At 48.6% G+C, this 25886-nt stretch overlaps 2 protein-coding genes, 1 long non-coding RNA gene and 2 other non-coding genes across 6 annotated transcripts; 2 read left to right on the forward strand and 3 right to left on the reverse strand.

Moving 5' to 3' along the window:
• Nucleotides 1–2269: 2269 nt before the first annotated feature.
• Nucleotides 2270–8993, forward strand: pole3 (polymerase (DNA directed), epsilon 3 (p17 subunit)). The gene is made up of 4 exons (XM_086223898.1): nt 2270–2612; nt 4700–4785; nt 5331–5449; nt 6503–8993. The coding sequence occupies exons 1-4, from the start codon at nt 2547–2549 to the stop codon at nt 6694–6696; spliced, it is 465 nt and encodes a 154-aa protein (XP_086080024.1). The 5' UTR covers nt 2270–2546; the 3' UTR covers nt 6697–8993.
• A 2096-nt stretch (nt 8994–11089) lies between these two features.
• rpl12 (ribosomal protein L12) lies at nt 11090–14632 on the reverse strand. Its single transcript, XM_086223910.1, has 6 exons — nt 14465–14632; nt 12313–12386; nt 11910–12008; nt 11729–11810; nt 11561–11647; nt 11090–11232 (listed from the first exon to the last, which is right to left on the reverse strand). The coding sequence occupies exons 1-6, from the start codon at nt 14499–14501 to the stop codon at nt 11114–11116; spliced, it is 498 nt and encodes a 165-aa protein (XP_086080036.1). The 5' UTR covers nt 14502–14632; the 3' UTR covers nt 11090–11113.
• Nucleotides 11375–11501, reverse strand: LOC147268870 (small nucleolar RNA SNORA65). The gene has a single exon (XR_015111685.1). It is a non-coding gene; the product is annotated as a small nucleolar RNA SNORA65 (small nucleolar RNA).
• Nucleotides 12154–12280, reverse strand: LOC147268871 (small nucleolar RNA SNORA65). Its single transcript, XR_015111698.1, has one exon. It is a non-coding gene; the product is annotated as a small nucleolar RNA SNORA65 (small nucleolar RNA).
• Nucleotides 14421–15842, forward strand: LOC147268872 (uncharacterized). Of its 2 annotated transcripts, none has more exons than XR_015119185.1 (3): nt 14421–14873; nt 15452–15652; nt 15750–15842. It is a non-coding gene; the product is annotated as an uncharacterized LOC147268872 (long non-coding RNA). The 2 variants fall into 2 exon arrangements; XR_015119186.1 differs by having other exon boundaries at nt 14421–14760.
• The last annotated feature ends 10044 nt before the right edge of the window (nt 15843–25886 follow it).

Raw genomic sequence — 25886 nt, forward strand, 5'->3', positions numbered from 1 at the left:
CAGAGGGAACTGTATTTAACCTTTTTAATATCTGTCTGTTTGATCCCCAATTAGTGTGTTTTCTTAGGACTGCAGTCTGTTCATGATAATAATAATAATAATAATAATAATAATACATCAATAATGATATTAATAACATTATAAGATTAGATAGCAGCAGCCGTAGTTTTTTTGTTGACATTAGGGTTAGTAGTAGTACCAGACCAGGTGGGCTTCAAATAAAATTTTGCTTCGGGCCCCAATTTGGTCAGGAGGACCTGGCTTTAAGTCTGGAGAAGGAGCTACCATGTCGGTTGTACTTTCATACAGGACAGAACAAGAACGTCTGACTTAGCCAAGGTGACCTCAGCTCTTGGAACCAGTTTGTGTTCAGCACTTATTGGGATTCATTCCTTCTCAGGTTGACTCTACAAGCACCAAGGGGGCTGTTGCTTGTGAGACAGAGGAATACCTCACTGCATTTACAAATCTGGGTAGAGGTTTCAACCTGGACCAGTCCACCTCTGAAGTACTTTGCAGTTATGTGTGCCGCCTGTATGGCCACCCGTCTGTAGAAGATGGGAATGATGATAAAAATCATTCTACATTCTGCATCTTCAGCTTTGCCTGAACTAGGCATGCTTCCGACATGTGACACACTACACCAGCACTGCAACAGAGCAAACTACCAAGAAGCAATGATGAGAAATGGTCTGGCTTCCAACAAGATGAGTGATGACAACTGCAGCAGCAGTGAGCTCAGAGCCTGTCTTTGGTACTGCAGAATGGACCTGGACGTCAGACGCGCCGACACAAAACCTCACGAGATTACTAATTCAAGATCAAAGTCTTTATTAACCCAGAAAATAGGCTAACTCATAATAAAATATACATACTAAACCAAAGTAATCACAGTGATCAATGGAAAACAACAAGAATAGCAGTCAACAAAAAGTACGGTAACCCACGCTCACCCCCCCCCCACTCTCTCTTTCTCGAAAACAAAGGAAAAGCAACAGGTGAACATAAGTGCTAGATCCTGCCCATCATCACATGACCCATTACCAATAAAAAAATAACAAAATAATGGGCCACAAAGTGAACCAAGAAAAAGTGGCAAGAAGATTATTTTGGTTCCCATGTCCGGGCACTACCTCTTAAAAGCATTTTGTTTAGCCTACACCCCAGTGGACTCTGGGCTAAAAGTTCTCCACAGTGTATCCTGCAGTTTTTTTTTGTCAAAAGCCATAAGTCTATATAATTACAATTTTAAAAAAGTGCAATGGGTTCTCTCTGGTACTCCAGCTTCCTCCACAGTCCAAAGACATCAAGAGGGACCAGGTTAATCCAGACTCTAAATTGACCGTAGGCGTGGCTGGGAGAGCCAATGGTTGTCTGTCTCTATGTGTTGGCCCTGCCATGGACTGGTGACCTGTCCAGGGGGAAGGCTGCTGGGATAGGCTCCACCCCCACCACCCTCAACAGGAGAAGAGGGGGAAGATGGAGGGATGGAGGGATGGATGGATGGGTGGTAATTACCTGATATAACAAAAATTAACTGTTATCTTGATATAAGACAACTGACTTATTACCACATTAAAACTGACATTTCCTTGTGATCAGACGACACATCACCAAATAAAGCTTGTTATCTGGGGAGAATCACACTCCTGTTGTCATCAGGTCACAGCACTTAAAACATCAGTGCAGTTACATTCACTCTTTCCTACTCTCGGCATCATACAGGGCAAAACATAACACCTGGGAAGTGTTCTAGGAGACGTGTCCTGAGTAGCTTTGTGTGTTTGGTGAAACTGGATGAACTCCCTCTAAATTAACACATTTAATGAGGACGCAAACTTGCCTCAATCTATTCGCATCAACACACCGATGTGGTAGCTGAATCCAACTGCTGTTTGCTCTCCTTTTAAAGAACAAATACTTTCCAGTTCTGATGTGACTGATGCTCCTGCAGCCTCCAGGGAGCAGCTGAAGCTAGGCTGAAGAAGTAACTGGACGCATGTGTAACTGCCTGGCTGAGACTGCGGTGTGTTCTGGGGTGTAGAGGTGAATGATGATGAGACGGGACCGGGGTTCTGCTCTCTGTGCTTCATCTAACAGTCAATCATCAGCTGTCGAGCTGCGTTCATCGCACGGGGGGTGCCTTATTCCAAGCTAAATGGGAGGAGAAGCCCACGAAGTCCCTTAATTGCCTCGTTTAAGCAAGTTAACCCACTGACCGCTAGAGGGTAGCCTCGCGCCTGTGCTGCATATAGCCTGCCACAAGCCTCACCGGAAGAAGACGTCACGCATGCGTCAGAGGTCGAAGTTGGAAGTTAACGAAGGAGGTTCGCGGGAAACGTCCCAAAACAAATCGGTAGCAAGGAGTGTTAGAACTCGACCGTCAACTCCTGGCGCCATTAGTTAACGTTTGGAGTGATATCGTAGCGGGTGAATAGCTGAGCACTCGGGTTAGCAGGGAGAGTGTCGGAGCGAGTACCGTCAGCTAGGCGCTACAGGTAGCGGGCGGCGGGCGACTCGCGGTGGTCGGAGATTTGCTGACCGACATGGCAGAAAGGCCAGAAGACCTTAATCTCCCCAATGCGGTGATCACCCGCATCATCAAGGAGGCGGTGAGTGCGCGCGCTCCCATGCGGACGTCTTAATTGACCCTCGCGAGAACACGGTTCTCGTTAGAGCTCCCCTGAAGGAGGGGAAGAACCCTATGAATCAGTAGAACCTGATGAATCAGTAGAACTAAGTACCTTTTTGGGTGAAGTACTAACTGGAGTGTGAGTGTGTGTGCAGTACTAACTGGCGTGTGAGTGTGTGTGCAGTACTAACTGGAGTGTGAGTGTGTGTGCAGTACTAACTGGCGTGTGAGTGTGTGTGCAGTACTAACTGGAGTGTGCAGTACTAACTGGCGTGTGAGTGTGTGTGCAGTACTAACTGGCGTGTGAGTGTGTGTGCAGTACTAACTGGCGTGTGAGTGTGTGTGCAGTACTAACTGGCGTGTGAGTGTGTGTGCAGTACTAACTGGAGTGTGAGTGTGTGTGCAGTACTAACTGGAGTGTGAGTGTGTGTGCAGTACTAACTGGAGTGTGAGTGTGTGTGCCGTACTAACTGGAGTGTGAGTGTGTGTGCAGTACTAACTGGCGTGTGAGTGTGTGTGCAGTACTAACTGGAGTGTGAGTGTGTGTGTGCCGTGCTAACTGGAGTGTGAGTGTGTGTGCCGTGCTAACTGGAGTGTGAGTGTGTGTGCCGTGCTAACTGGAGTGTGAGTGTGTGTGCCGTACTAACTGGCGTGAGGGTGTGTGTGCAGTACTAACTGGCGTGAGTGTGTGTGCCGTACTAACTGGCGTGAGGGTGTGTGTGCCGTACTAACTGGCGTGAGGGTGTGTGTGCAGTACTAACTGGCGTGAGTGTGTGTGCCGTACTAACTGGCGTGAGGGTGTGTGTGCAGTACTAACTGGCGTGAGTGTGTGTGCCGTACTAACTGGCGTGAGTGTGTGTGCCGTACTAACTGGCGTGAGGGTGTGTGTGCCGTACTAACTGGCGTGAGGGTGTGTGTGCAGTACTAACTGGCGTGAGTGTGTGTGCCGTACTAACTGGCGTGAGGGTGTGTGTGCCGTACTAACTGGCGTGAGTGTGTGTGCCGTACTAACTGGCGTGAGTGTGTGTGCCGTACTAACTGGCGTGAGGGTGTGTGCCGCACTTACTGGTGCGTGAGGGTGTGTGTGCCGCACTAACTGGTGCGTGGGTGTGTGTGTGCCGCACTAACTGGTGCGTGGGTGTGTGTGTGCCGCACTTACTGGTGCGTGAGTGTGTGTGTGCCGCACCAACTGGTGCGTGAGGGTGTGTGTGCCGCACTTACTGGTGCGTGAGTGTGTGTGTGCCGCACTAACTGGTGCGTGGGTGTGTGTGTGCCGCACTAACTGGTGCGTGGGTGTGTGTGTGCCGCACTTACTGGTGCGTGAGTGTGTGTGCCGCACCAACTGGTGCGTGAGTGTGTGTGCTGTTCTCACAGCGGGATCAGGATCCCTCCAAGATCCACAGCAAACCCTGTGAACGTGTGCCGCTGACCCCAGTGACGGTGACGGATGCACGGCAGGTCAGCCCGGCTGTGGCTTGGGCTCGGTATCACGTTGAGAAGGCTCTGATAGGAGACCAGGTTCCCTCTCAGAATGTGGATGTGCTGGCCTGGTCATGGAGCAGAACTGTTTCTGAACCTGCTGAACTGTTCTGGCTGCTCCGGTGTTTCCTATTCGCCATTTTAATCCACATTACTGATCGTTTTTTGTCTAAAATCTCGTGCTAAGATTTTGTTCAAGTGATGCTCATCAGAGCTGTAAGACTGACGATGAGGCGTTTGGTCAGAATATCTGGTGCTGTCATTTTTTTCCAAAGGGCCCAGTCCAGTTGAACAGAAGAGAATAGACCTTCATTGTTCTCTTCTCATTTGGCTCCGGTTGGACACATCAACATGAGCTCAGACGGAACTTGGAGGACAGAACCCAAATGATCACATTTGACATAAAATACATAGATCACAAATGTCAAGTGGCAGAGATTCAAACAAAAATGACCACATTCCTTCATGAATTCTGTGTGCAAACACCACCCGGAGGGAATGAGTAAATTCTTTCTGGTGTGTGTGTGTGTGTGTGTGTGTGTCTCGCTGGCTTTGAGATAACGCCTCCGCACCGTTTGTTTTCAACAGCTCCCAGATGGGGTGAATGTGTCAAAGGAAGCCAGGAGAGCCATATCCCAAGCTGCCAGTGTCTTTGTGTTGTATGCTACATCCTGGTAGGTATAAAGAAAACCTCTCAAGGGCTTTGAGTGCTGATTCACAAAATTCAGCACGATTCAAGATGATAAAGTGGTGGACTTTCCCAGATTGCCTGAATTATCTTCATGAACCACTGCAAAGCCTTGGTGAAGCTGTCCAGTCCTCAAAGTCATACTTCACCCAAAGTTGTGTTTTTATCTTTGAAGTTCTTTCTAATGGTGTCTTGAGCTCCCAAGGATGTTTTAGCGCCAGTCAAAGTGTTCACGGACAACTCTGCATATGACTGGATAAAGAAGATGTGGATTATCGCGGACGATGACCTTGAAAGTTTGCAACAGAGTATTTCCGGACAGTTGTGTGGTTGTTAGCCATCAGTCTCCGTAGCTCAAAGCTAAATGTATGTGGCTGGATCTTTCTGCATTCTGGAGACTCAGTAATGCAGGAGGGAACGGTACCATGGTGAGCTCAAGGCATGCATTTGTGAGAACTTGAAAGGTAAAAGTTACTTTTTGGGTGAAGAACCCTTCAAATAAGAGACTTTTTTCTGTTTTCTTGTTTATAGTGCAAACAACTTTGCCATGAAAGCCAAAAGAAAAACTCTGAATGCAGGGGACGTCCTGGCTGCGATGGAGGAAATGGAGTTTGAGCGCTTCCTGGAGCCTCTCAGAGAAGCTTTGGAGGGTCAGTACATCAGCACGTATGTCAGGCTTTAAAGAGTAAAATGCTAACTTCTGGTAAATATGGGAGACAAGAAGTTAGAAATCAGCTGACTGCTTGCTAGCTTAGCACGGTGAATGGTATCTAAAGCCTGAGTTATGCTTCTGCGTCGTGGCGACGCCGTAGCTACGCCGTAGCCCCTACGTCGTCATTGTGCATTTATAGTTCTGCGTCGAGGGAACGCGTTGCTCTGTAATTCACCGCCAAGCCACTAGAGGGGTGTGGCTTTATCTTCGTATGGTTTTGGGGGACTCTTGTCGAATTCCTTAGTTTTCTTCCGGTCATAGCACATGGGTCAGAGACAGAGACAACGATGGAAGTTGTAAAGGTGGTCATACCTGCGAACCTCCTCGATAACTCTTTCTTCGGCTTGGTCCATTTTTATTTTTGCCTGTTGCTCTCACCACAGAAACTTAAAAAATAGCGGTGTTGTTGTGCTGAACCGGAAACGTCGTGTGAGCGGACCAATCACCGTCCGTTGACGTTCACGTCACTACGCGTCGACGCGACGTGTAGTCAGGATTTTTTGGAGGTGCACGTCGGGCTACGGCGTAGGGGTCTGCGTTGACGGCGTAGGTACGGCGTAGGTACGGCGTAGGTACGGCGTCGCCACGACGCAGAAGCATAAATCAGGCTTTACACACCTGTTCAGCTGTCCATCTTACACACAGGACAAAAATACGATTCCATCAGATCACCTCTCACACCGGATCCCATTTCAAGTGAGAACTAACTAAGACCGAGACTGTAAGTTCAGCCTGGCTGCAGTCGTTGACACTTCCCAAAATCCAGAGGGGAGCTGAGACGGTCACATGGCTGCAAGTGATTTCCTGAAGCCCAGGGTGATGTCATCAAATGTCTTGTGTTTGGAACTCCATAAACAAGTCCGGCCCATCTGGACAGGCCTGCCTGGTCCCGCTGCTGCTCTGCTGGGCTTGGACATGATGAGCGTCTGCTGCTTCCCGTGTTTGTGATGTAGCGTCCGTGCTAACACTCGGCGTCTGTGTTTCTCAACAGTGTATAAGAAGGGCCAGAAGGGAAAGAAGGAGGTGTCTGAGCAGAAGCGCAAAGATAAAGAGAAGAAGACAGACTCTGAGAACGACAAGAGCAGAGAGGAGGAAGAGGAGGAGGAAGAGCGCATGGAGGAAGAGCGCATGGAGGAAGAGCCTGAGGCTGAGAATGAGGCGGAGGAAGAGGAGGTGGAGAACTGAGGACAATCACCACTAAAGCTCTGATGGACCGTGAGAGACACACCGTCACCCCGGGAGGTCACCCTGTCTGGATGGGATGGGTTTGTCTTCTTTGTCCATCAGTGTGTCAGTGCAGCAGAAAGTGTGGTGAGCTCATCGGAGGTACGACTCCATCTTTGTAGTTCTCTTCTGCTGTCTTCCAACACCTGAATGTTAAAACCAAGCACAACAGGATATGCACTTCCTAATCTGTGTGTTGTCTTATACGTCCGCCAAGCCACCATCACAGGATGTTGGCAGGAAATAGGAAAATTAGTGTTCTTAGACAGGAAGTGACAGATTTCATCCCCTTGAACCAATACTTTTGAAAACTCCTCAGTCCAGTCACAGCGAACCAGAGTCCATGGGTGAACAGGGCTGGATACTTGATGTGGTTGATTCCAACAAGACTCTTCACTCTCACACTCCTTCTACCACCAGAATTACCAGGTTCTACCGCAAAACCCAAAGTTATCAAGCGCTGCCGTGGTCTTGGCTAGAGACGCTCCAGTGATTTGCTGTCTGACGTGATACAGTAAAGTGTCTCGCAGCACCAGTGTGTATCTGTTGAACGTGGAGGTGTGTGTTGCTTTGTCACATCAGAAGAAGCAGGAGTGTAACCCTGGGTCCATCTGACACACAGTCCTGGATCAGACAAGCAGCATGGAGCCACACAGGCTCCTTTTGTTCTGGTCCTAGATGATTACAGTACATGGCTGTCAGCAGCACAAACACAGCTGTTGCTATGGAGACGGTGTCATTTCAGATGCCTGGAGGAGAGAAGAACTGTGTTGCACATTGACATTCATGTCTTGGTCAGTGGAACTGCTGCCAGTAATTACAATGATCGGTGACTCCCGCTGCCGTCCGTCATCCTAGCAACGACTTGCAGTAGTCGCACTGAAGACTTTCGCGATGCGAGGGGTGCTCTTCACCGTGCTCCGATCCTTCGTTCCTAGTTGCTGACGACGCGGCTCTCCGGGAAATTAAAATGATCGAATCTGTGTATTCTGTACGTTGCTTAAGATGAAGGAAACAGGTGGAGCTACGTCACGAAACCACGCCATCATGGTAGCCCTCCACTTCACCGCTAAAAACTCCAAACACACCCATTTGTCATTGACTGACTGCCGTGAGAGTATATTAACAACCACAAACACGCCACTGAAGTGTTCACCTGCAGTGTTCCAGGTGACAGACCGACAACTGGAGTTCCAGCGCAGCTCAGCTCTTTCCTTGGTTCTATCAAAGACTCCTGGGTTCTGAGCTCTGATGTCAAAGTGAGAGTCGTCTTCAGGAGATTTACTGGACTTGCAGAGCCTCACGTGGACCCGCTGGCGGTGCTGGGAAAGCTCTGCTGACCACCAACGAGCTCGAGCGTCCGGGCTCGTCTCTAGAGTGCTGCCGCGGCGAGGGCTTTTGTAGGCCAACCCTGAAGCCAGCGTCACAACACAGGTTCCCTCAACAGGGAGCTGATGGAATTGGGAGTATTGCTAAGAGTAAACTCAAAAAAGTCGATGACAGTCACACACTTGGCTCCGTGATCACCCTGAACACTGCTTGTGTGGTTTCTGAAGTTTGAATTGGCGGTCAGAAGCACAACGCCAACGTTGAGCTGTGAGAGCACCAAACCCTCACCGCCAGCACAACCAGCAGCTCCTCTGTCTTCGCCGTCATGACGTGTGTAGTCTTGTTAAAACCGCTTCTCACAACCACCGGTTTTCAGACGCAGTTTGGATTTCATAGGTGTCCACTGACGTGTTCGTTACTCTGAACAAAATATTCAGGTCTGTCGGGCTGGCGTGGAGCTGGGACGTCATGTCAGGCATTTACCTGAGAGCTCGTTAACTTTTAGAGGAGGGAACCACGCGTCAACGACACATTCCTGGGATTTGGACTCATTCCTGCACCAGTGTTGTGTAAACATGTAGCTCGACATGAACTTGGACCATAATAGACTGTTTTTATCACACCAACCGATTTGTGAAGTAAGAATGTGACTCGTGTTTCTGCAGAGCATCCAGGCTGATGTTCCCGTTGTTGCTTGTTCTTTGTGGTTGAGTGTTGCTGCACTGACACACCAGAGGTGCAGAGGCTGTCCTCTGCTCGTTTTAGCAGGTCAGAGGTGTTAAAGGAGGGCTGTCGAGGGCGTCAGTGGCTGCCGCGGCCGGTGATGAGGCAGAAACGGCTCCTCTTTGCTTTGTCTGCTGAACTTTTGAACCATTTATACTTTTGTAGAATTGTAAATGACAGGCTGAGGTTTTCAATAAATGTTTTGAAGGTGCTTTGCAGTGTCTGATTCACCCGTTCACACACATCCAACTCTGCCAACCTGCTCGCCAGGAGCAACGAGGTGTTGAGTACCTTACTCGGGGAGGTGAGAATTGAACCAGCAACCCTTTGGTTGCCAGATGGCCTCTCCACCCTTTGAGCCGTGTTAGAAACAGAAGTGGAGTTTCCTCTTTTGTTCTTAAGGTCACGTGGGTGGGGTTGGGGGGTGTGTCAGGAGACGTTGACCTGCCGAGGGACGACAGGTGAAAATCAGCTTTCGCTAACATTTACGTTTTAGGTGTAAAGATGTCGATGTGCCTCGTCCCTCCTTCAGTCAACAAATCAATGAAAGTCAGCAGCTGAATTTGGCTCATATTTGCTCCGAGGACTCGAGAGCATCTCCTTCAGGCGGTGAACTGTGGAGTCGTGTCTTCGTCCCTCCAGCCTCTGAAACCAAAACCCGTTCCGCATGTTGAACTGTTTTTGGTTTTTTACCATGGGCATGACGAGGTTTCTTTATCCTGATTCATAATTTTCTCAGGCATCACAACTTACCTAATAAGTCACCTTCGATAGTTTGAGGCCTCCCTTATTTTCTGAATCAGCCAGTAAGTGGCTTTGATCCTGGCGTTCCTCCTCTGTCACAGGAGCTGAAGTCATCTGGGCGGAGCAGTGGACGTTCCTCCACCACCTCTGCCTGCCTCTCTGGGAGCAGCAGAATGTCCCTGCTTACCAAGTCTGCTTTCATTTGCTGTAATTGGCCTCATAATTGACTGGTACTTGGGGTGATAACAAAACCCTAGTAGCTAAAACTTTGTTCAGAACAATTAAATGAAGTGTTGGTCGGTGGAGGCGGGAACTCGCCTGATGACATCATGGCTTCTGATTTAGAGTCACTTTGTACCCTGATTCTGCTGTATTCACTCAGATGTTTCTGAAGCGCTGGGGCGGAGGCTGAAGGCTGCCCACCCGGAGTGAGCAGGAGTGTAGCACAAATAAGTCCACTAGATGGCAGTAACAGGTCTGCCAGCTGCTGGTAAGCCAAACAAGCAGAAGAGGTCAAGGGGCAACAAGGTCAGCTCAGCAGGACGCAGGGCCTGAGGTGGGACGTTTGCATCTGTTCAGGTGCAAGAGCCCAACCCATAAATCTGACGTGGTCATGAACCTCCACCTGCTGCGGGCAGTGGTCCTCCAGCTGTTAGCCTCTGCTGACGTGTGGATGATGCTGCTGTGACGGTGACACGACCACAGCTGCAGCAGCTGTCACTGCCTGGAGATGGCGACAAAGCTCTCCTGAGGGTGGCAGGGCTCAGCAGCGTCTGGCAGGGTTGCTTTCACACCTGCTCCCTGTTTACAGCTCCACCTGGACGAGCTTCCTTTGTGCTACTTTACACCACAGCCTGGCAGACATTTAGAACAGGAGCGAGTCCACCAGTGAAGTGGTTCAGGGCTGGATGATGAGGCTGTAGAGCTCCACCTGGTGGTTGCTCAAGGACAGTAGATGGGTTTGATTTGGCACCTTGCTGGGCAGACGATTCTGGACCAGGACGTTTGATACCAGTTAAACAGTGCTGCACAGTTTAGAGAAATATTTGAATGACAGAAGTGGTGTCTAAAGTCACATGGTTAGCTTTGACTTCATAGCTGTCGTTTTCAATAAGCTAGTAACAGGACATTCATGATGGGCAGTACCATGACCGCCCAGCTCGCCACCAGGCTGTACTTCCTCCACAGTCTTGGGACCCGGCAGCTGTCTGACAAGTCCCTGGTATTTCTATTCAGAATCTCCATGGAGATCAACTCCTGTTCAGCCTCACTTGGAGACAAATAACCCTGAACTAGACACATGAATCCGATCCATTCAACTTTCGAGGTCAAGTCGTGCTCAGCTTCTTCCAGCTGAGAACGTGACGGCCTGTCAAACACCAAGCTTCCATTTCTGAGCCGACAGGGTCTCCACTTGTTCTCGCTGGCCTCAGTGGCTTAGAAACCTACCTGGGGACCTGGCTTCTGTCTGAAGAGAAGAGTCACACAGGAGCAGGCGCACCATCTTCATGGTCCAGCCTCCAACAAGTATCAGTGATGAAGAAACATTTACAAGACAGCTTGTCAAAAATTTATCGTCCATTTATTCAGACGGACACTCGATTTTGCCACTGTTGATGTCATCAATGACATCATGGGGAGGGCGACCATCAATGGTGCATCCAACAGACTGAGCGGTCCCCAGGATCTCCTTAATGGTTCCTGAGGAGAGAAAAAGGCATCGTCACCCAGTGTCTTCAGACACGTTCAGACTTGAACCCCTTTGACTCTGGAGCACTCCATGCTCGTGTCACTGTTTACATATCTGAGGTGAGTCATCGTGGCGAAGGAAACTGGGGTGGAACAATGTTCCAGACTTTTCGGCACAGGGGTGTCCATCAGTGTGGGCAGCTCTGTTTCCTAAAGCCGGGTCACTCTGAGCCTCCACTGGATTATACTCAGTCACTGGGACGGACAGGCATAGTGGCGGGAGGCTGGACTCGAGCAGCAGGCAGCCTCTCTACTGGGGCCAACAAGTCTGGAGGCTTACCGGACAGCTCCCTGGCGATGGAGCGAGGCCTCATCACACGGGCAACTCCCACGATCTCATCGAAGGTAACACTTCCACTGTGCTTGACTGGAAATGAAAGATGAATTCAGACTTTCCACCTTCTTAAGAACACAAACCTTTAAATCTTGTGAAGCGAAGTCAACTTACTGTTCTTGACCTTCTTGCGGTCACGAGGTGGCTCCTTGAGAGCCTTGATGATGAGTGCGGACGCAGATGGCACCACCTCAATCTGGAGAGCAACGGGTGGGTTAAAGCACATTTAACTGGTCAACTGTTTGAAGTTTGCATGTCGTGCCCCAGATCTCAGAGGCACAGGCGGCATTCGTACCGCTGCCTGACGGTTCTGGATGGTCAGCTTCACGGTGATCCTCAGGCCCTTCCAGTCACCGGTGGCCTTGGCAATGTCATCACCAACTTTCTTGGGAGACTGGCAAGAGAAGACGGTGATGGGCTTTACTCAGCAGTAGGAACTGCAGGAACAAGTGGAAAGTTTGAGAAATCTGCCAGTTTAACTCTTTAGATCTTAGCGAAGCTGCTCGGTACCACAGGACAAAAGCAAACAGAACCTCTGGACGTGTTCCAGACTTTTCGGCACAGGGGTGTCCATCAGTGTGGGCAGCTCTGTTTCCTAAAGCCGGGTCACTCTGAGCCTCCACTGGATTATACTCAGTCACTGGGACAGACAGGCATAGTGGCGGGAGGCTGAATCGGTAGGAACACTCAACACTCACCAGACCCAGAGGGCCGATTTTGGGGGCCAGGGCTGAGGTGGCGCCGACTTCTCCGCCTGTGCATCTCATGTAGACTGAAAGACAAGCAGAGTTCAGTTGAAGCACTTCTTCACACCAGCTTGTTTAGCAGGTAACTGGAAAAGTACACAAACAAGTTCATGACGTTCACATTATGCATCCACCCAAACTTCCAAGTTTGGAAAAGCCGTGTATCTCTAAGATTTTTTAAAAGCCCGTGAACAATTTTTGCTGTCACTGAAAAAACAAACAAACTGGGCTGGCAGGTGGACCAACATTTGTTGATTGCTAAAATTACTGAGTCCTCAATTCTTGCAGTTTCACAGGAAAGACTCCACTGGCCATCATGCATTTCCAGCAGAAACCAGTCTGGGCACAAGTTTCCTGGGTTCAAAACTAGTCCATCAAGGTGGGGACATGCATAATCCTCCTGCCCAAAACTCCTCATTTATGAGGGAAAACCTGTGCCCACTTTTAGAACGCAGGGACCAGCAACACATGACTTTTGTATTGTCAGGCAAAACTGACAATTTATTCTCAACAGTGTAACGAGTTCAGGCAGGTGACTGCAAGTCAGCCAGCGACAAAACCCAGCGCACTTGTGATTCCAACCCTGAAAATCAGAAGCTGAGAACTGCTGGTAGATTTGTTGGCATCAGCTGAGCAGGGGGACCAGGGTCCTCAGGGACAGGAGCCAGGAGTGCGATGAAAAGAGCAGCCCGGTGTCCGTACGTACAGAAGCACTTGACTTCACGGTCCTACTTTCAGACTAAGACCCTCAAGGCTTGATGGTGAAATCAGTTGCTGCTTTTATTGTGAAGGTGCACTCACTGCTTTGAAAGACCTGATCCTGGAATTGACAAGACTGAGTTAAGACCATTTCCTCTAAATTGAGAGCAGCTCTGATTTAAGAGCCCTCATGCTTCCTGACACATTTGGTCTCGAGTCACATTTCACTAACCTGGAGGATGGTAGTTTAACATCCCGTTACTCAGAATTTCCTTCTAAAACTTACTGGAGGTGGCATTGCCAGACCAAGTGCCTTTTGACATGTCAGTGTACATGTTAGCGTTTCCACTCAAGTAAACTGACCTGCACTGGTCACTTCAGCAATTAGCATGAATTAACACACATGCTTGGAGGACAGCTTTGATGAAGTGCTCAGTGTGACATACAGTTACTAGCTGGAGTGATGAAATGAGGACATGCTGGGCTTTCCTGACATCCAGCTTTATTCAAACAACTCAGCACCAAGTAAAGAAGTAACTGCTATGAAACCCTGGTTTCATGCTCACAAACTCAGCTTGAAGTGTTTCCTTGCAGACCTGCTGTCATCCGTCCACAAGTACAATTAAAATGAAGTCAGTTAAGACCCACCTGGACTCAAGTGTGTCCAGTCTTAGCCACCAGCACGTGACTACAGTAAACGCTCACTGGAGGACACTTGATTCTTTAACACCTCCCACTGATATTACACAACTACATTACATTCATTTACACCAGAGTTCGAATTCTCCATTTAATAAATGAAAATTAAAAGATCCGTCAGAAAATGCAACATTAAGTCAAAAATATCTACAATTCACCTTGTTTCAGTTGGTCATTCAGCTAAAACGTGACAAACTGCATGAGGTGAATTTTAGCATAAAGGCTAACTGTCACACCTGCTAACTGTAGCAGGGAAGTAGAGCAGTTGGACCGAGGCTGTTTAGCACCTCGGTAGAACTTCTTACACCGTGAGCTTGATGGACAGATGATAATTCAGCTCAGGGATTCATGGACTATAGCGCGATGAAACGAAACTTTAGTGTCGAAACCCGCCATTGAACCCATCACTAACGTCAAGTCCTCTCAACTGTGGGGCTAAATTAGCAGTTAGCCGCTAGCTGGATCAAGCCCACGTGGAGCCACACGTCGTCCACCTCAGACCTCCCATTCTGAGACCGTCACAAATCTACGTCTTCGCCCTGCTAAAGGGATGAAGGCCCACCAACGTCCCATGAGGCATATCTTTGGTGTCCCCGCCACGGCGGGTGTCCTATCTTTACCGTTCTCCGTGCCGTCCCCAGACCGACTCCATCTTGGCTGTGAACAAGCGTCAGCTGAAACTACCCACTTGATAGAGAAAACATACCAACTTTAATCTCGTTGGGGTCGAATTTAGGAGGCATGTTGCTGCTTTGGAGGTTGAGCTCAGTTCAGCTTGGTTGGTGAGGGTGTCGGATGAACCCGGGTTCGGGACGACCGATTACTGTTGCACCTTCACCGCTACAGGGAGGGAGAAAAGAACGAATAATGGCTGAACGGGATTATATAGCTCAAAAGATATCGCGAGATGTTGTTTTTAAAGTCTCGGAATAGTCACGTGAGGATGGGTGCACATGTCCCATAAAACCCGCTCCATAAACGCATGAGGTGGTTTGGAGAGAGGTTTGTTAACATCTAGGAACTTTTAAAATGAGTCATGAGCACAATCGTCTCGTTGTGAAAGAACAAATCAACAAAATGACCTCGCGATTCCTTTGTTCAGCTTCGAACTTCAGGTTTTTATTGAAAGAGTGCAGCAGACATGAAACATTCAATGAAGAAAAGCCTCACGTGAACAGGATTCAAAGAAACAGTAAACTCAGCACATTGTTTCAGTGTCTTTGGCTTTTATAATTTTGTCAGAGGTTAAATGCATTTTAATCAAACCTTTATTGACCTGTTAATCTGCTATGAGTTTAAATTATAGATTTTTTCTAGGATTTGGACGATTGTCATTATTATTTGCTTCGTGAGAGGATTTTAGTAGAATTGGGATTTGAGATTCCATTGTGCCTGAATACATGTGAAGAAGACATGTATTCATCAGTCTGAGTGTGGATCACTCAAACATGACACCATGAACTAACCGAATACCAACAGTAACTTTTTTTAATAAGTAAAATGAACCAGAACAGCCTCTGAGGAATGTGCAGGGTTACACTTCCAGAGACGTTGCTTGGGTGAACCTCAAGATCGTTTCAATTTTGAGACCAACATTTGTGCGTCTGTAAGGTCAGACGTGAGAATGTCACACAAATATGTGCGTTGTGCCGTGTGAATCTCTGGGTCAGGCTCGTTCCGTCCACTCTGACAGGTTCTGATGCCCCTGGTGTGCTACAGTGGGAAGGCGGAGCTCTCTCAGTCCAATGTGGGGGATTTACAGTTCTGCTGTGGTTCTGTCACATCAACGGGATGATAAAGGGAACGAGGCTGTGCACACTAAAGCAGCAAATGATGCAGCTCATCTGGGATGGATGCTGGTGTCATTGCCTTCTAAAATACACCTTGGATCCAGGTTGTGACATCATTCATTTCACTGACCAATAAAGTCCGACTGCTGACACTGAAAAAGGTAACTAACTGCGATCCTTGAATTACCTGTTTTTTAACAGCTTCTCCTCCACCTTTGAGAAGAACTCGCCCACATGTGCATCAAAACATGCCTCTGGACTGGGACGCCTGTGATACTCACATGAAGCAGAAATAAAAATAGAATACTAAATAAATTGCAGTGTGTTCTTGCTACACATACAAGATCGGAGAACTAAAACAAGTTTTCCACCCATCCACAATCAGAGGTCTGGGAAAACTTCCCTCATGGTAACCCAGAGATATGAGATGAGAGTGAAGGGCTGGACGGACCGATGCTCTGAAACATAAAAAGCCTCCTCATCTGGAAGCATCACTTCCCTGAAACTCAAAGCAGAAACGATTCCCCCAGTGGTTCAACTCAATTCAACACCATGAGGATCATAAAGCTGAAGCCAACATGGAGGTCGCCAGGCTTTTGCCAAACTACGGTGAAAGCAATACTCACCTAAACCAGTAACACAACTGGCACACACCTCAAACACACACTCATGCACACACACTTGGGTGAGACTGCGTTGGAGCACCTCCATGAACATTGCATTAACCTACCTTTTTAACTCAAGCATCCACCCATCCATCCATCCCTCCATCCATCATCCATCCATCCCTCCATCCATCCCTCCATCCATCATCCATCCATCCCTCCATCCATCCCTCCATCCATCATCCATCCATCCATCCATCCATCCATCCCGCCATCCATCCATCCATCCATCATCCACCCATCCATCATTCATCCATCCACCCATCCATCCCTCCCTCCATGTTCTCCCTCTTCTCCTGTTGAGGGTGGTGGGGGTGGAGCCTATCCCAGCAGCCTTCCCCCTGGACAGGTCACCAGTCCATGGCAGGGCCAACACATAGAGACAGACAACCATTGGCTCTCCCAGCCACGCCTACGGTCAATTTAGAGTCTGGATTAACCTGGTCCCTCTTGATGTCTTTGGACTGTGGAGGAAGCTGGAGTACCAGAGAGAACCCAGCAGTAACAGGGAGAACATGGAGACTCACCCAGAAAGGCCCCGTGCTCCAGCCAGGGCTTGAACCCAGAACCTTCCTGCTGGGGGGGCCACAGGGAGGACCACTGCTCCACCTCGCTGGCCCAACTCATATAGTAATAATTCCTTCAAAAGCTTTATTCTTGGTTTGTTACATCAAGCCTGGGAGATTCTACAGCTGATTCTGTGTTCTATGTTCCTGGTACAAATTACAAATTCTTATCTGAATTCTCGGTATGGAAACATCAGGTGTCCCTCTGACTTTAGAATGGCTGATTGATAAGCTCTGATATTTGGTTATCAACAAACAAGCTAATGTGAGGTAGCTAACTACTCCTAGAGCTGGCTAGCTCTGCAGATGCTAGCTTGAGCAAATCACAATCATGTTGGGAGCTGTTGAGAAACTTGAGTTGTCACTGTCTTTCAAGCTGACAAATAAAAAAAGATTTGTCGTAGTAAATAATAACACATTTCATTTATACAGTAGATGCCTTTCAGAGCACTCAATGGCACCACAAAATAGAGGAATTAGAACAGTGAAAAACAAAAACGTTAAGAGACAGCAGAAAGGCTGCCAAACAGAGTGAAAAGGACACTTCTAGTGTGAATAAGTGAGTCTTGAGTCATGGATTTAAACTAAAGTGAAACAGTTTCTGATGACCAGTGGAAGAGAGTTTCAGGGCCGGGGAGCTCCGATGCTCCAAAAGAATACTGGACCACCCTGCCTCTCTGGACCTCTCTGGACCTCTGTAGACCTCACTCTGGATCTCTCTCTGGTCTTTCTGGGCCTTTCTAGACCTCTCTGGGTCTCTCCTTGGTCTTTCTAGACATTTCTAGACCTCTCTGATCCGCTCTCTGGTCTTTCTAGGCCTCTCTAGACCTCTCTGGGTCTCTCCTTGGTCTTTCTAGACCTTTCTGGACCTCTCCTTGGTCTTTCTTGACCTTTCTCAACCTCTCAGGGCCTCCCTGGTCTTTCTAGACCTCTCTGGGTCTCTCCCTGGTCTTTCCAGACCACTCTGGTCTTTCTAGACAGCTCTGGGCCTCTCTCTGCTCTTTCTAGACCTTTCTAGAACTCTCTGGTCTGTCCAGACCACTCTGGGCCTCTCTCTGCTCTTTCTAGACCTCTCTGGTCTTTCTAGATCTTTCTAGACCTCTCTGGTCTTTCTAGATCTTTCTAGACCGCTCTGGTCTTTCTAGACCACTCTGGGCCTCTCTGGCGCTGTGAGCAGTCTCTTGAAGGAGGTCAACTGGATCTCTGATTGCTGAGGTTCCTGCACCTGTGGAGGCTCTCAGCTCATCAGCAGACCCAGGAAGAGGAGTCATCGTCAACATCGTCTTCATCAGGATTTTCCACGTTTTCTCTCCTAAATCTTCCTCTGCAAAGGAACCACTCACCACTGGTGGCTTCAGATGAATGCAGTGGAGTAAAAGTACAATGTTTCCTTTGAAATGTAGCAAAGTAAAAGTACAACATCTCCTAAAATGCAAATATTCCAGTCAAATATTACTGCACCCCGACATTTCAGTCTAGTATTTGAGTAAAAATACTTTCACCTCCACCTTGTAGTCAGGCAACCAAGCCTCAAAGCCGCTGTGCTCCAACAGAGCACCTGGATCGCCCTCTGCTGGACTACACTGGTGCTGCACCTTGATTTCAACCATTTTTTAACCATTTCTTGTAAACTGTTGACGGTCATATCGCATCGTCTGTTCTTGTTTCTTTTCCTCCACATCTCTTCATTGGAGGCCTCGTCCAGGCTGCAGGTGTTTACTCGTCATCTCATGTCCTCCATGAATTTGTATTTTTATTCACCTTCCCTCCGTTTTTGTTAATAAGTCTGAAGCCTGGAGCAAGAAAAATGTGATGCTTGATGAGCGAACTTCCATCTCACGAACAAGAAGTAATATTAATGAAATCCTGGTGAGATTTCAAATTCCCTCCAGGAGAGGCAAGGACATCACTTCAGCTGACAGACACAAAGTGAATAAGTTAATGTAAATGAATTCAATGTACGGTTCAGACAACATCTCTATTGGGTTTTGTGGAACCCTTTTGAAAAGTGTTCCTATGAACAATTCGATGCACCATCATGTATTCAGGTGTTAATTTATTAGAGCTTCACTTGATACAAATCCCAGTCCATCAAAGCATCTCTGCTAAATCCCTGGTAGAACCTGAGGACTTTTGGGATTGTAATCAAGAGAAATGTGCCCCGATGAAAAACACACCATCGGTCTTGTTGGTAGCCGATTGTTCTTCGCTCCTGTATCGGAGAAAAGAAGTCTTGGCCCGCTTAGAGCGCCTGTCTTCTTCTGAACGGGCACCAGGACTCTCATGCGAGGGCAACCAACCTCAGCTGGACCCAACTGGCAGGACATCCCTACGACGGAACTGGGAAGAGAACTCAACAACCAGCCACTTTCAAACCTGACCCGAGCACTGCAGAGGATCCGGTCAGTGCTTTGTTATCCTGTCTGTCCAGAGCACCTGGAGCTAGCGGCTAGTTAGCTTAGCTTAGCATTAAATACCTGAAAAAACAGAACAGAAAACAACAGCAGGGAGGTGACAGGACTTCATCTCTCCATTGCTATGGAAACAGCCTAGAAATGCCCATCAGGCCTCAGTGTGTAAATGGATTTCATGGCATTTTTCTAGTTGAACAAATGACAACTTTCCACTGTGCAGTCCTGTCACTCAGTGTTGTAAACAGCTTTGGGGCAATGCTGCTGTTGACACGAAGAGGTCAACAGACCCAACACAACTCTACCACAACTTCCACTGCTTTCTCTGGGAATAATCCCAAGACTGTTGAACCAGCAATAACGTTCTGATGCTCGTTACACTTATCGCCCAATCAGAGGTCTCCATATCAACACGCCGGTGTTCAGAGCAGCAGGTGATGAGAACAGGAGCAGCAGTGAGCTGGTTAACCTTAAGATTTTCTGAAATCTTTGACAGAAAAGGCAACTTGTAAGTGGGCTGGTAGTGAAGATGACGAGGGGTCCAGATTCGGGTTCTTGGGAGAGACTGAACCACTGCCTCCAGAAACCAGCGAGCTTTCAAAGACAGAGAGCAAACGGGGGCTGTCTGAAGTCATTACTAATCAGACTGTCACACTGGGGACACATGGAAGACTGTCGTCCTGCAAGTGGAGCTTGGGATGAGAGGTCGGGGGGTGGCGTGCCCAGTTACCGCCGTCAGAGGAGCCTTAAACGCCAGACCTGACAACGAAATGCTGCCAGGATTGGAGTAATATATATAATGTTTGTCGCTTTGGACGAAAGTGTCTGCCAAATGAAGTGGCAGAAGTGTAATATGATCTGATGTTCTGGTTCCAGTTCAGATTTGGGCAGCAGCGCTCAGAACCATTCCGAGATTTTGGTTGCTGTCATTTGCAGTCATCACGTCTGGAGGAAACTAAAGCATGAGTTTGTGGCTCAGCAGTGCCAGGGACCGAAGCAGGATGCGAGGCAGGAGGAAGTGGCTTCTGTACTGTGTTGGCCCACAGCGATGGCATCTCTGCCATCTAGTGGCAGAAGAAGTGTCGCCCCCCCACACTTTTTTTGTTTTTTGACAAACATACCACATCACCCAACCCAGTTAGTGCTACATAGTCACTAAGTGCTGGGTCTTGGACCCTCTGACTGATTCTAACCCCAAAGAGGAGCAGAGTCAGGTTCAGTGCCTCGGTGCTCTCTGAACAATTGAGTCTTCAATTGTCTCTTAAAAGTAGAAAGGGACTCAGCAGAACGCACAGAGTTCGGTAGTTGGTTCCACCATTTGGGAACAACAGAACAGAAGAGTCTGGCTAGAGATTTGGAGCAGCGCTGGGCTGGAAGCACCAGGCGTCTTTGGCATCCAGAGCGTAGTGGGCGAGAAGGAGAGTAGACCTGGATCAGGGATTCCAGGTAGGCTGGAGCCGTTCTTGGGATTGTTTTGTGAGCCAAGAGAAGTGCCTTGAATTTGATCCTGGCTGCCACTGGAAGCCAGTGAAGAGAAACCAGCAGCGGGGTGACATGTGCCCTTTTGGGCTGGTTGAAGACCAGACGTGCTGCTGCATTCTGGATCATCCTCCAGCGTTACTATGTCCAAGCTTGATGCACTACACGACTCAACTCAGTACTCTCAGTACAACAGTACTCATCGTGGATACTCTCAAGTAGATGAGACTCAATCAGTATTGTGACCCATAACTCTAACAGGAATATTAATGTGGATGTATTAAATGCAGGTGTTACACGTATATGGCAACCAATAAACATAAGTCAGTGTGTGTGTGTGTGTGTGTGTGTGTGTACCTCTATGACACATACGCAGGGGTATGCAGCAGGTTGCAGGCTGATTAAAAGTTGTGGTCACTCTAGAAAATCAAATCCCAAACATCCGACAGCGTGGGGTCAGTGAGCACTTGCGCTCAGCCTGAACGCCGAGGTTCAGGTGTCCTCTGACCAAACCCTGTCACTCCACCATCAGGTCAGTCACCTTGGGAGACCATGAGTTTTTCCAATGAAGGAAGATGCGTGGTAACCAAGGTTGAGACTGAGATGGTTGTTGCCTCTATGGCTTCCTGTTCAGATGATTGTAACTCTCTCTTTACTCTCGTCACCCTCTCTCTGGGTGCTGCTGCTGCAGCTGTCAGAGCTTCGCCCGGGCAAACACCACGGTACCTAACGGACCTCCTCCTCCCCTGTGATCCGCACACCGGTCATGACTGTCTGTCCCTCCAACCCCTTATAAACCAGAGCCTGCTCTCAGTGTAGCCCCCCCCACTCACTGTCTCAGCACTGCTGCCATGTTTTGAACTTGTCAGTCCCGGTGCTGTTCTGCTCCTGTTGTTAATCTTATTGACATATTTATACATACCATTATTGTTATCATTTTTTCTTTTTTCACCTCTTTTTTAATTGTTTGTCTTTTAATGTAAAGCACTTTGGGACTTTGCATCTGTGAAAGGTGCTGTATGGATGAACTTCTACTTACCGCCATGCTGTCACCACCCGCTGTCTGCTGCTCAGTCATGAATCTGATCAATGAGACATCGATCGATTGGCTGGTCCCTCATGAAGCCACCATTCTCACCATAAAGTATTCGATGGTCATCTACCAACACTGAGGTTTTTGCAGCACAGGCAACCACATTTGGATGAGATGGAGGAGCTGAGAGAGGCGAGGAGTGCATCTGACTGAGACACAGACAGGTTGCCATGGCAGCCATTTGTCAATCGCAATGTAGCTGGAACCTAAAGCAAACCCTGCTTGTCATCCACTTCCTCTGAATGGGACCAGAACTTACAAAGTGAGGCTGCTCAGGAGAGGACCTGAACAGTGTGCTGAAGACGAGAATTTCATCAGGACAGCAGGCAGAAAAAAGGAGTGATAAACGAGGTAAGGAGCGAGTCGGCAGCAGGGCCGGCTCCCCTTCCTGCAACACTCCAGCTGCTGCAGAAGCAAGAATGCAGGCACTTCCTGGCCCCGGGGGCTTCACCTTCTCCTGTATAATCTGCATTAGTTAGACTGCAGCTTTTTGCTCTTCTTTAGGTAACTAAGTCGTCTGACAGCTTTCCTGCCGCTGTGTTGAAGATGAAGCCTTTAAGGCTCTTGATGAGGCATGCTTGCTGACGTCAGTGCCCGACTGGCCTCTGTGCACCAGGTGTTTTAGATGCTCAACACAAGTCCACCAACAATCAGCAAGATTCAGGGAAGTGTCCTTCTTGGCCGTCGTCCTGGAGTTCGATGAGAGGATAGATGCTCCTCATTCCAGGGAGCTGAGAGCCACAGAGACCTGCTGGCCCCTGCTTCAATCAGCCAATGAAATTAGTCACAAATCACAAACTGGAATTTGCATTGAGGACTTTAGAGTCTCTGCTCAGTGCAAAAGCTCCATCAGAGTTAGCTTAGCCCAGGGGTGGGCACCCATGTGCCATGGAGGGCCGTGTGTATGCAGGTTGTCCTTCCAACCCAACACTTTAACAGGTGATTCCACTGATTAACACTCTTCTGTGGCTGAAGGTGTGTTGATCAGTGGGATCACCTGTTAAAGTGTTGGGTTGGAAGGAAAACCTGCAAACACACGGCCCTCCGGTTCATGATCTTGATTTGTCCAGAAGTACTGCAGTAGTGAGGTGGTAGTACCTCCTCTTCCTCTGTTACCAAGTCAGCCATAGCAACAGCAATTGCTCCTCAAGTTGGCAATTTTGTTTTGTTTTGTTCTGATGATCTTTTGGACTTAGAGTCTAAATTGGCAGTAGTAATTACAGTAATTATAGTTAAAGATTAATGCAATTTTAAATATGTGCACAGTAAAAACAATCCATGGTATAAAGAAATTTCAACCAAGTCTTTTCCAGAGGAGTTTAAACAGGAGAAGGGGAGGAAGGACGGACAGGTTCTACTGTCAGCCTACCAGGAACCATCAGAGAACGAGCGAGAGCTGGACTCATGCCAGGTCAGTATGAGGAGTGTGAGTGAAGTAAATGAAAACCAGAGGTGGAGTCACTGCTCAGTGTGTGCCACCTTCACCTGTAGCTTTTAGCTTCCTATGAGTGAGTCAACTTGCTGCAGAACCCTGCTGACACCACAGGCTCGCTGAAACTCGGAAGATTTGTTGGATGGGACAGTGCTACAGGTCGGTGCTAACGGCTGCTAAGGCCATGCTCTGAGACGCCTGGGCTACACAGAGCTGACCAGGCCGTCTCTGGTCCCCTGGACGCCCCCCTGCTCCCCGCTGGAGCACAGTGACGCAGCTGCAGCCTGAGTGGGACACGCTACCTCACGGTGCCCCCTTTCAAACTGTTTTCAAGTGAACTGGTCGACCAATGTTGAGTGTCACTGCTCACAAGCTTCACATCAGGCCTGCAACAGGGTTCTAGTTTTAGTACATGCCAGCAGCTACAGGTGTGTGTGCGTGTGTGTGCGTGTGTGTGTGTGCGTGTGCACGTGTGTGTGTGCGCGCGTGTGTGTGTGCACGTATGTGTGCGTGTGCACGTATGTGTGCGTGTGCACGTGTGTGTGCATGTGTGTGCACGTGTGTGTGCGCGTGTGCACGTGTGTGTGTGCGCGCGTGTGTGTGCACGTGTGTGTGCGTGTGCACGTGTGTGTGCGTGTGTGTGCGCGTGTGTGTGTTTGTGTGTGCACGTGTGTGTGCGCGCGTGTGTGTGCGCGTGTGTGTGTGTGCGTGTGCACGTGTGTGTGTGCGCGTGTGTGTGTGTGTGTGTGCACGTGTGTGTGTGCGTGTGCATGTGGTCACTGAGTTCCGCTGGTATTGGTGGTCTATTGGACCTGGGGTGACTTAATTTGCATGAAGAGGAATGAAGTTGAGTCGTTGTTTCTTTGGACTTTTACACAAAGTCAGTCACACTTTTGTCATTCACAAAACCTGATTTCAGAGGGATGTTTGTTTTACAAGTGCTGCGGTAAAGAAGGGGTTAATAAAAATTCCCTAGGGTAAATAATCTCAATGCTTTGATTTATGCTGATTTGGTCTCTTATGACCAACTGAAGCTTTGACTTGAGCTCAGTTCATTTGGGTTAAGCTGGCGTGGAGCTGCTCTTTTGAGTTGATGTTGTTGCTGGTGGAAAGTTACTTTCCTGCACTGTGTGGGAGCTGAGAGGATGAAGATCCCCTGCAGCAGGAGAGGCTTCATCACGCTGGTCAAGAGTCCCTGCAGTATAAAAACACTGTATCAGGACTGTAGTGAGCTGTTTATGTACATGTCAGTGGGCCGCCCGCTGTTCCATAGATGGTGTCATCGGCGCGTGTTTGTGTGAATTGCATGTTCAAAGCGTGTTCTGCTGTTCTGATTCCTGAAGGACTTTTTTGACTCAGCGCTGCTCGACAGGAATAGCAACAGAACACAAGAGGGAGTAAGTGGGTGAGAAGCAGAGATCATCACTGTTGTGCTGTTTAATATGCATCATGAAAATCTGCGAGGACAGTCAGAAACTCACAACTCGCCTTATGAAAGGATACTTTTAACTGCATTTCCAGAAACACTGATTGGAAATGTCACATTTGCATAATCCTGGCTTTAATGCTGAGATATTTCAAAGCTCTAATAATAACAGCAATGATCATGACTTTATTTGTGGAGAGACTCTAAAAACCTAAAGACAACAAAGTGCATCACAGGAAGAAAATACGAGCACAAATGAGAGCGTCACAATGGGAGTGAAAATCAATGTGGACACGAAACATAAGACAACAACAGAGAGGAAGACAGCAGATGAAATCCAAGCTGGACGCAGCCACACTACAGCTGATGGCTTCTGTCTCCTCCTCTCTTGTTAGCCGCTAAGCTGTGTTTTACCATGCGGGTGCACTCACAGGCTTTGTATCGATCAGTTTGTGTTGATCAGTGGTGTCTTTGAGTCCTACCAGGAATTCAGAGGTGAACACCATTCCTTAAGGGTTACCAGACACAGGAGCCAAGCGTTGACTAGCCGCTGCTAACAAAGTATTGATTGATTATTTATCAATGTACTTTTATTGAAAAGAGTAAAGTTTCCCCTTTTTTAATGATACAAGAGGATGAGGCCAGCAGGGTGGAGCAGTGGTCCTCCCTGTGGCCCCCAGCAAGAAGGTTGTGGCTGGAGCCCCGGCTGCAGCACGGGGTCTTTCTGGGTGGAGTCTCCATGTTCTCCCTGTTCCTGCGTGGGACCACCAGGGAGAAGGCTGCTGGGATAGACTCCACCCCCACCACCCTTAACAGGAGAAGAGGGAGAAGATGGAACGGATGGAGGGATAGATGGATGAATGGGTGGATGGAGGGAGGGATGGATGGGTGGATGGAGGGATAGATGGATGGAGGGAGGGATGGAGGGATGGATGGAGGGATAGATGGATGAATGGAGGGAGGGATGGATGGGTGGATGGAGGGATGGGTGGATGGAAGGATGGATGGATGGAGGGATGGATGGGTGGATGGAGGGAGGGATGGAGGGATGGATGATGGATGGAGGGAGGGATGGAGGGAGGGACGGATGGATGGATGGTGGGAGGGATGGAGGGAGGGACGGATGGATGGATGGTGGGAGGGATGGAGGGAGGGATGGATGATGGATGGAGGGAGGGATGGAGGGAGGGACAGATGGATGGATGGTGGGAGGGATGGAGGGAGGGACGGATGGATGGATGGAGGGAGGGATGGAGGGAGGGATGG

Source organism: Aulostomus chinensis, chromosome 2, assembly GCF_037954235.1.
Source record: "Aulostomus chinensis isolate RoL2024-O1b breed Wild chromosome 2, RoL_Achi_v1.0, whole genome shotgun sequence".
Classification (NCBI taxonomy): Eukaryota; Metazoa; Chordata; class Actinopteri; order Syngnathiformes; family Aulostomidae; genus Aulostomus; species Aulostomus chinensis.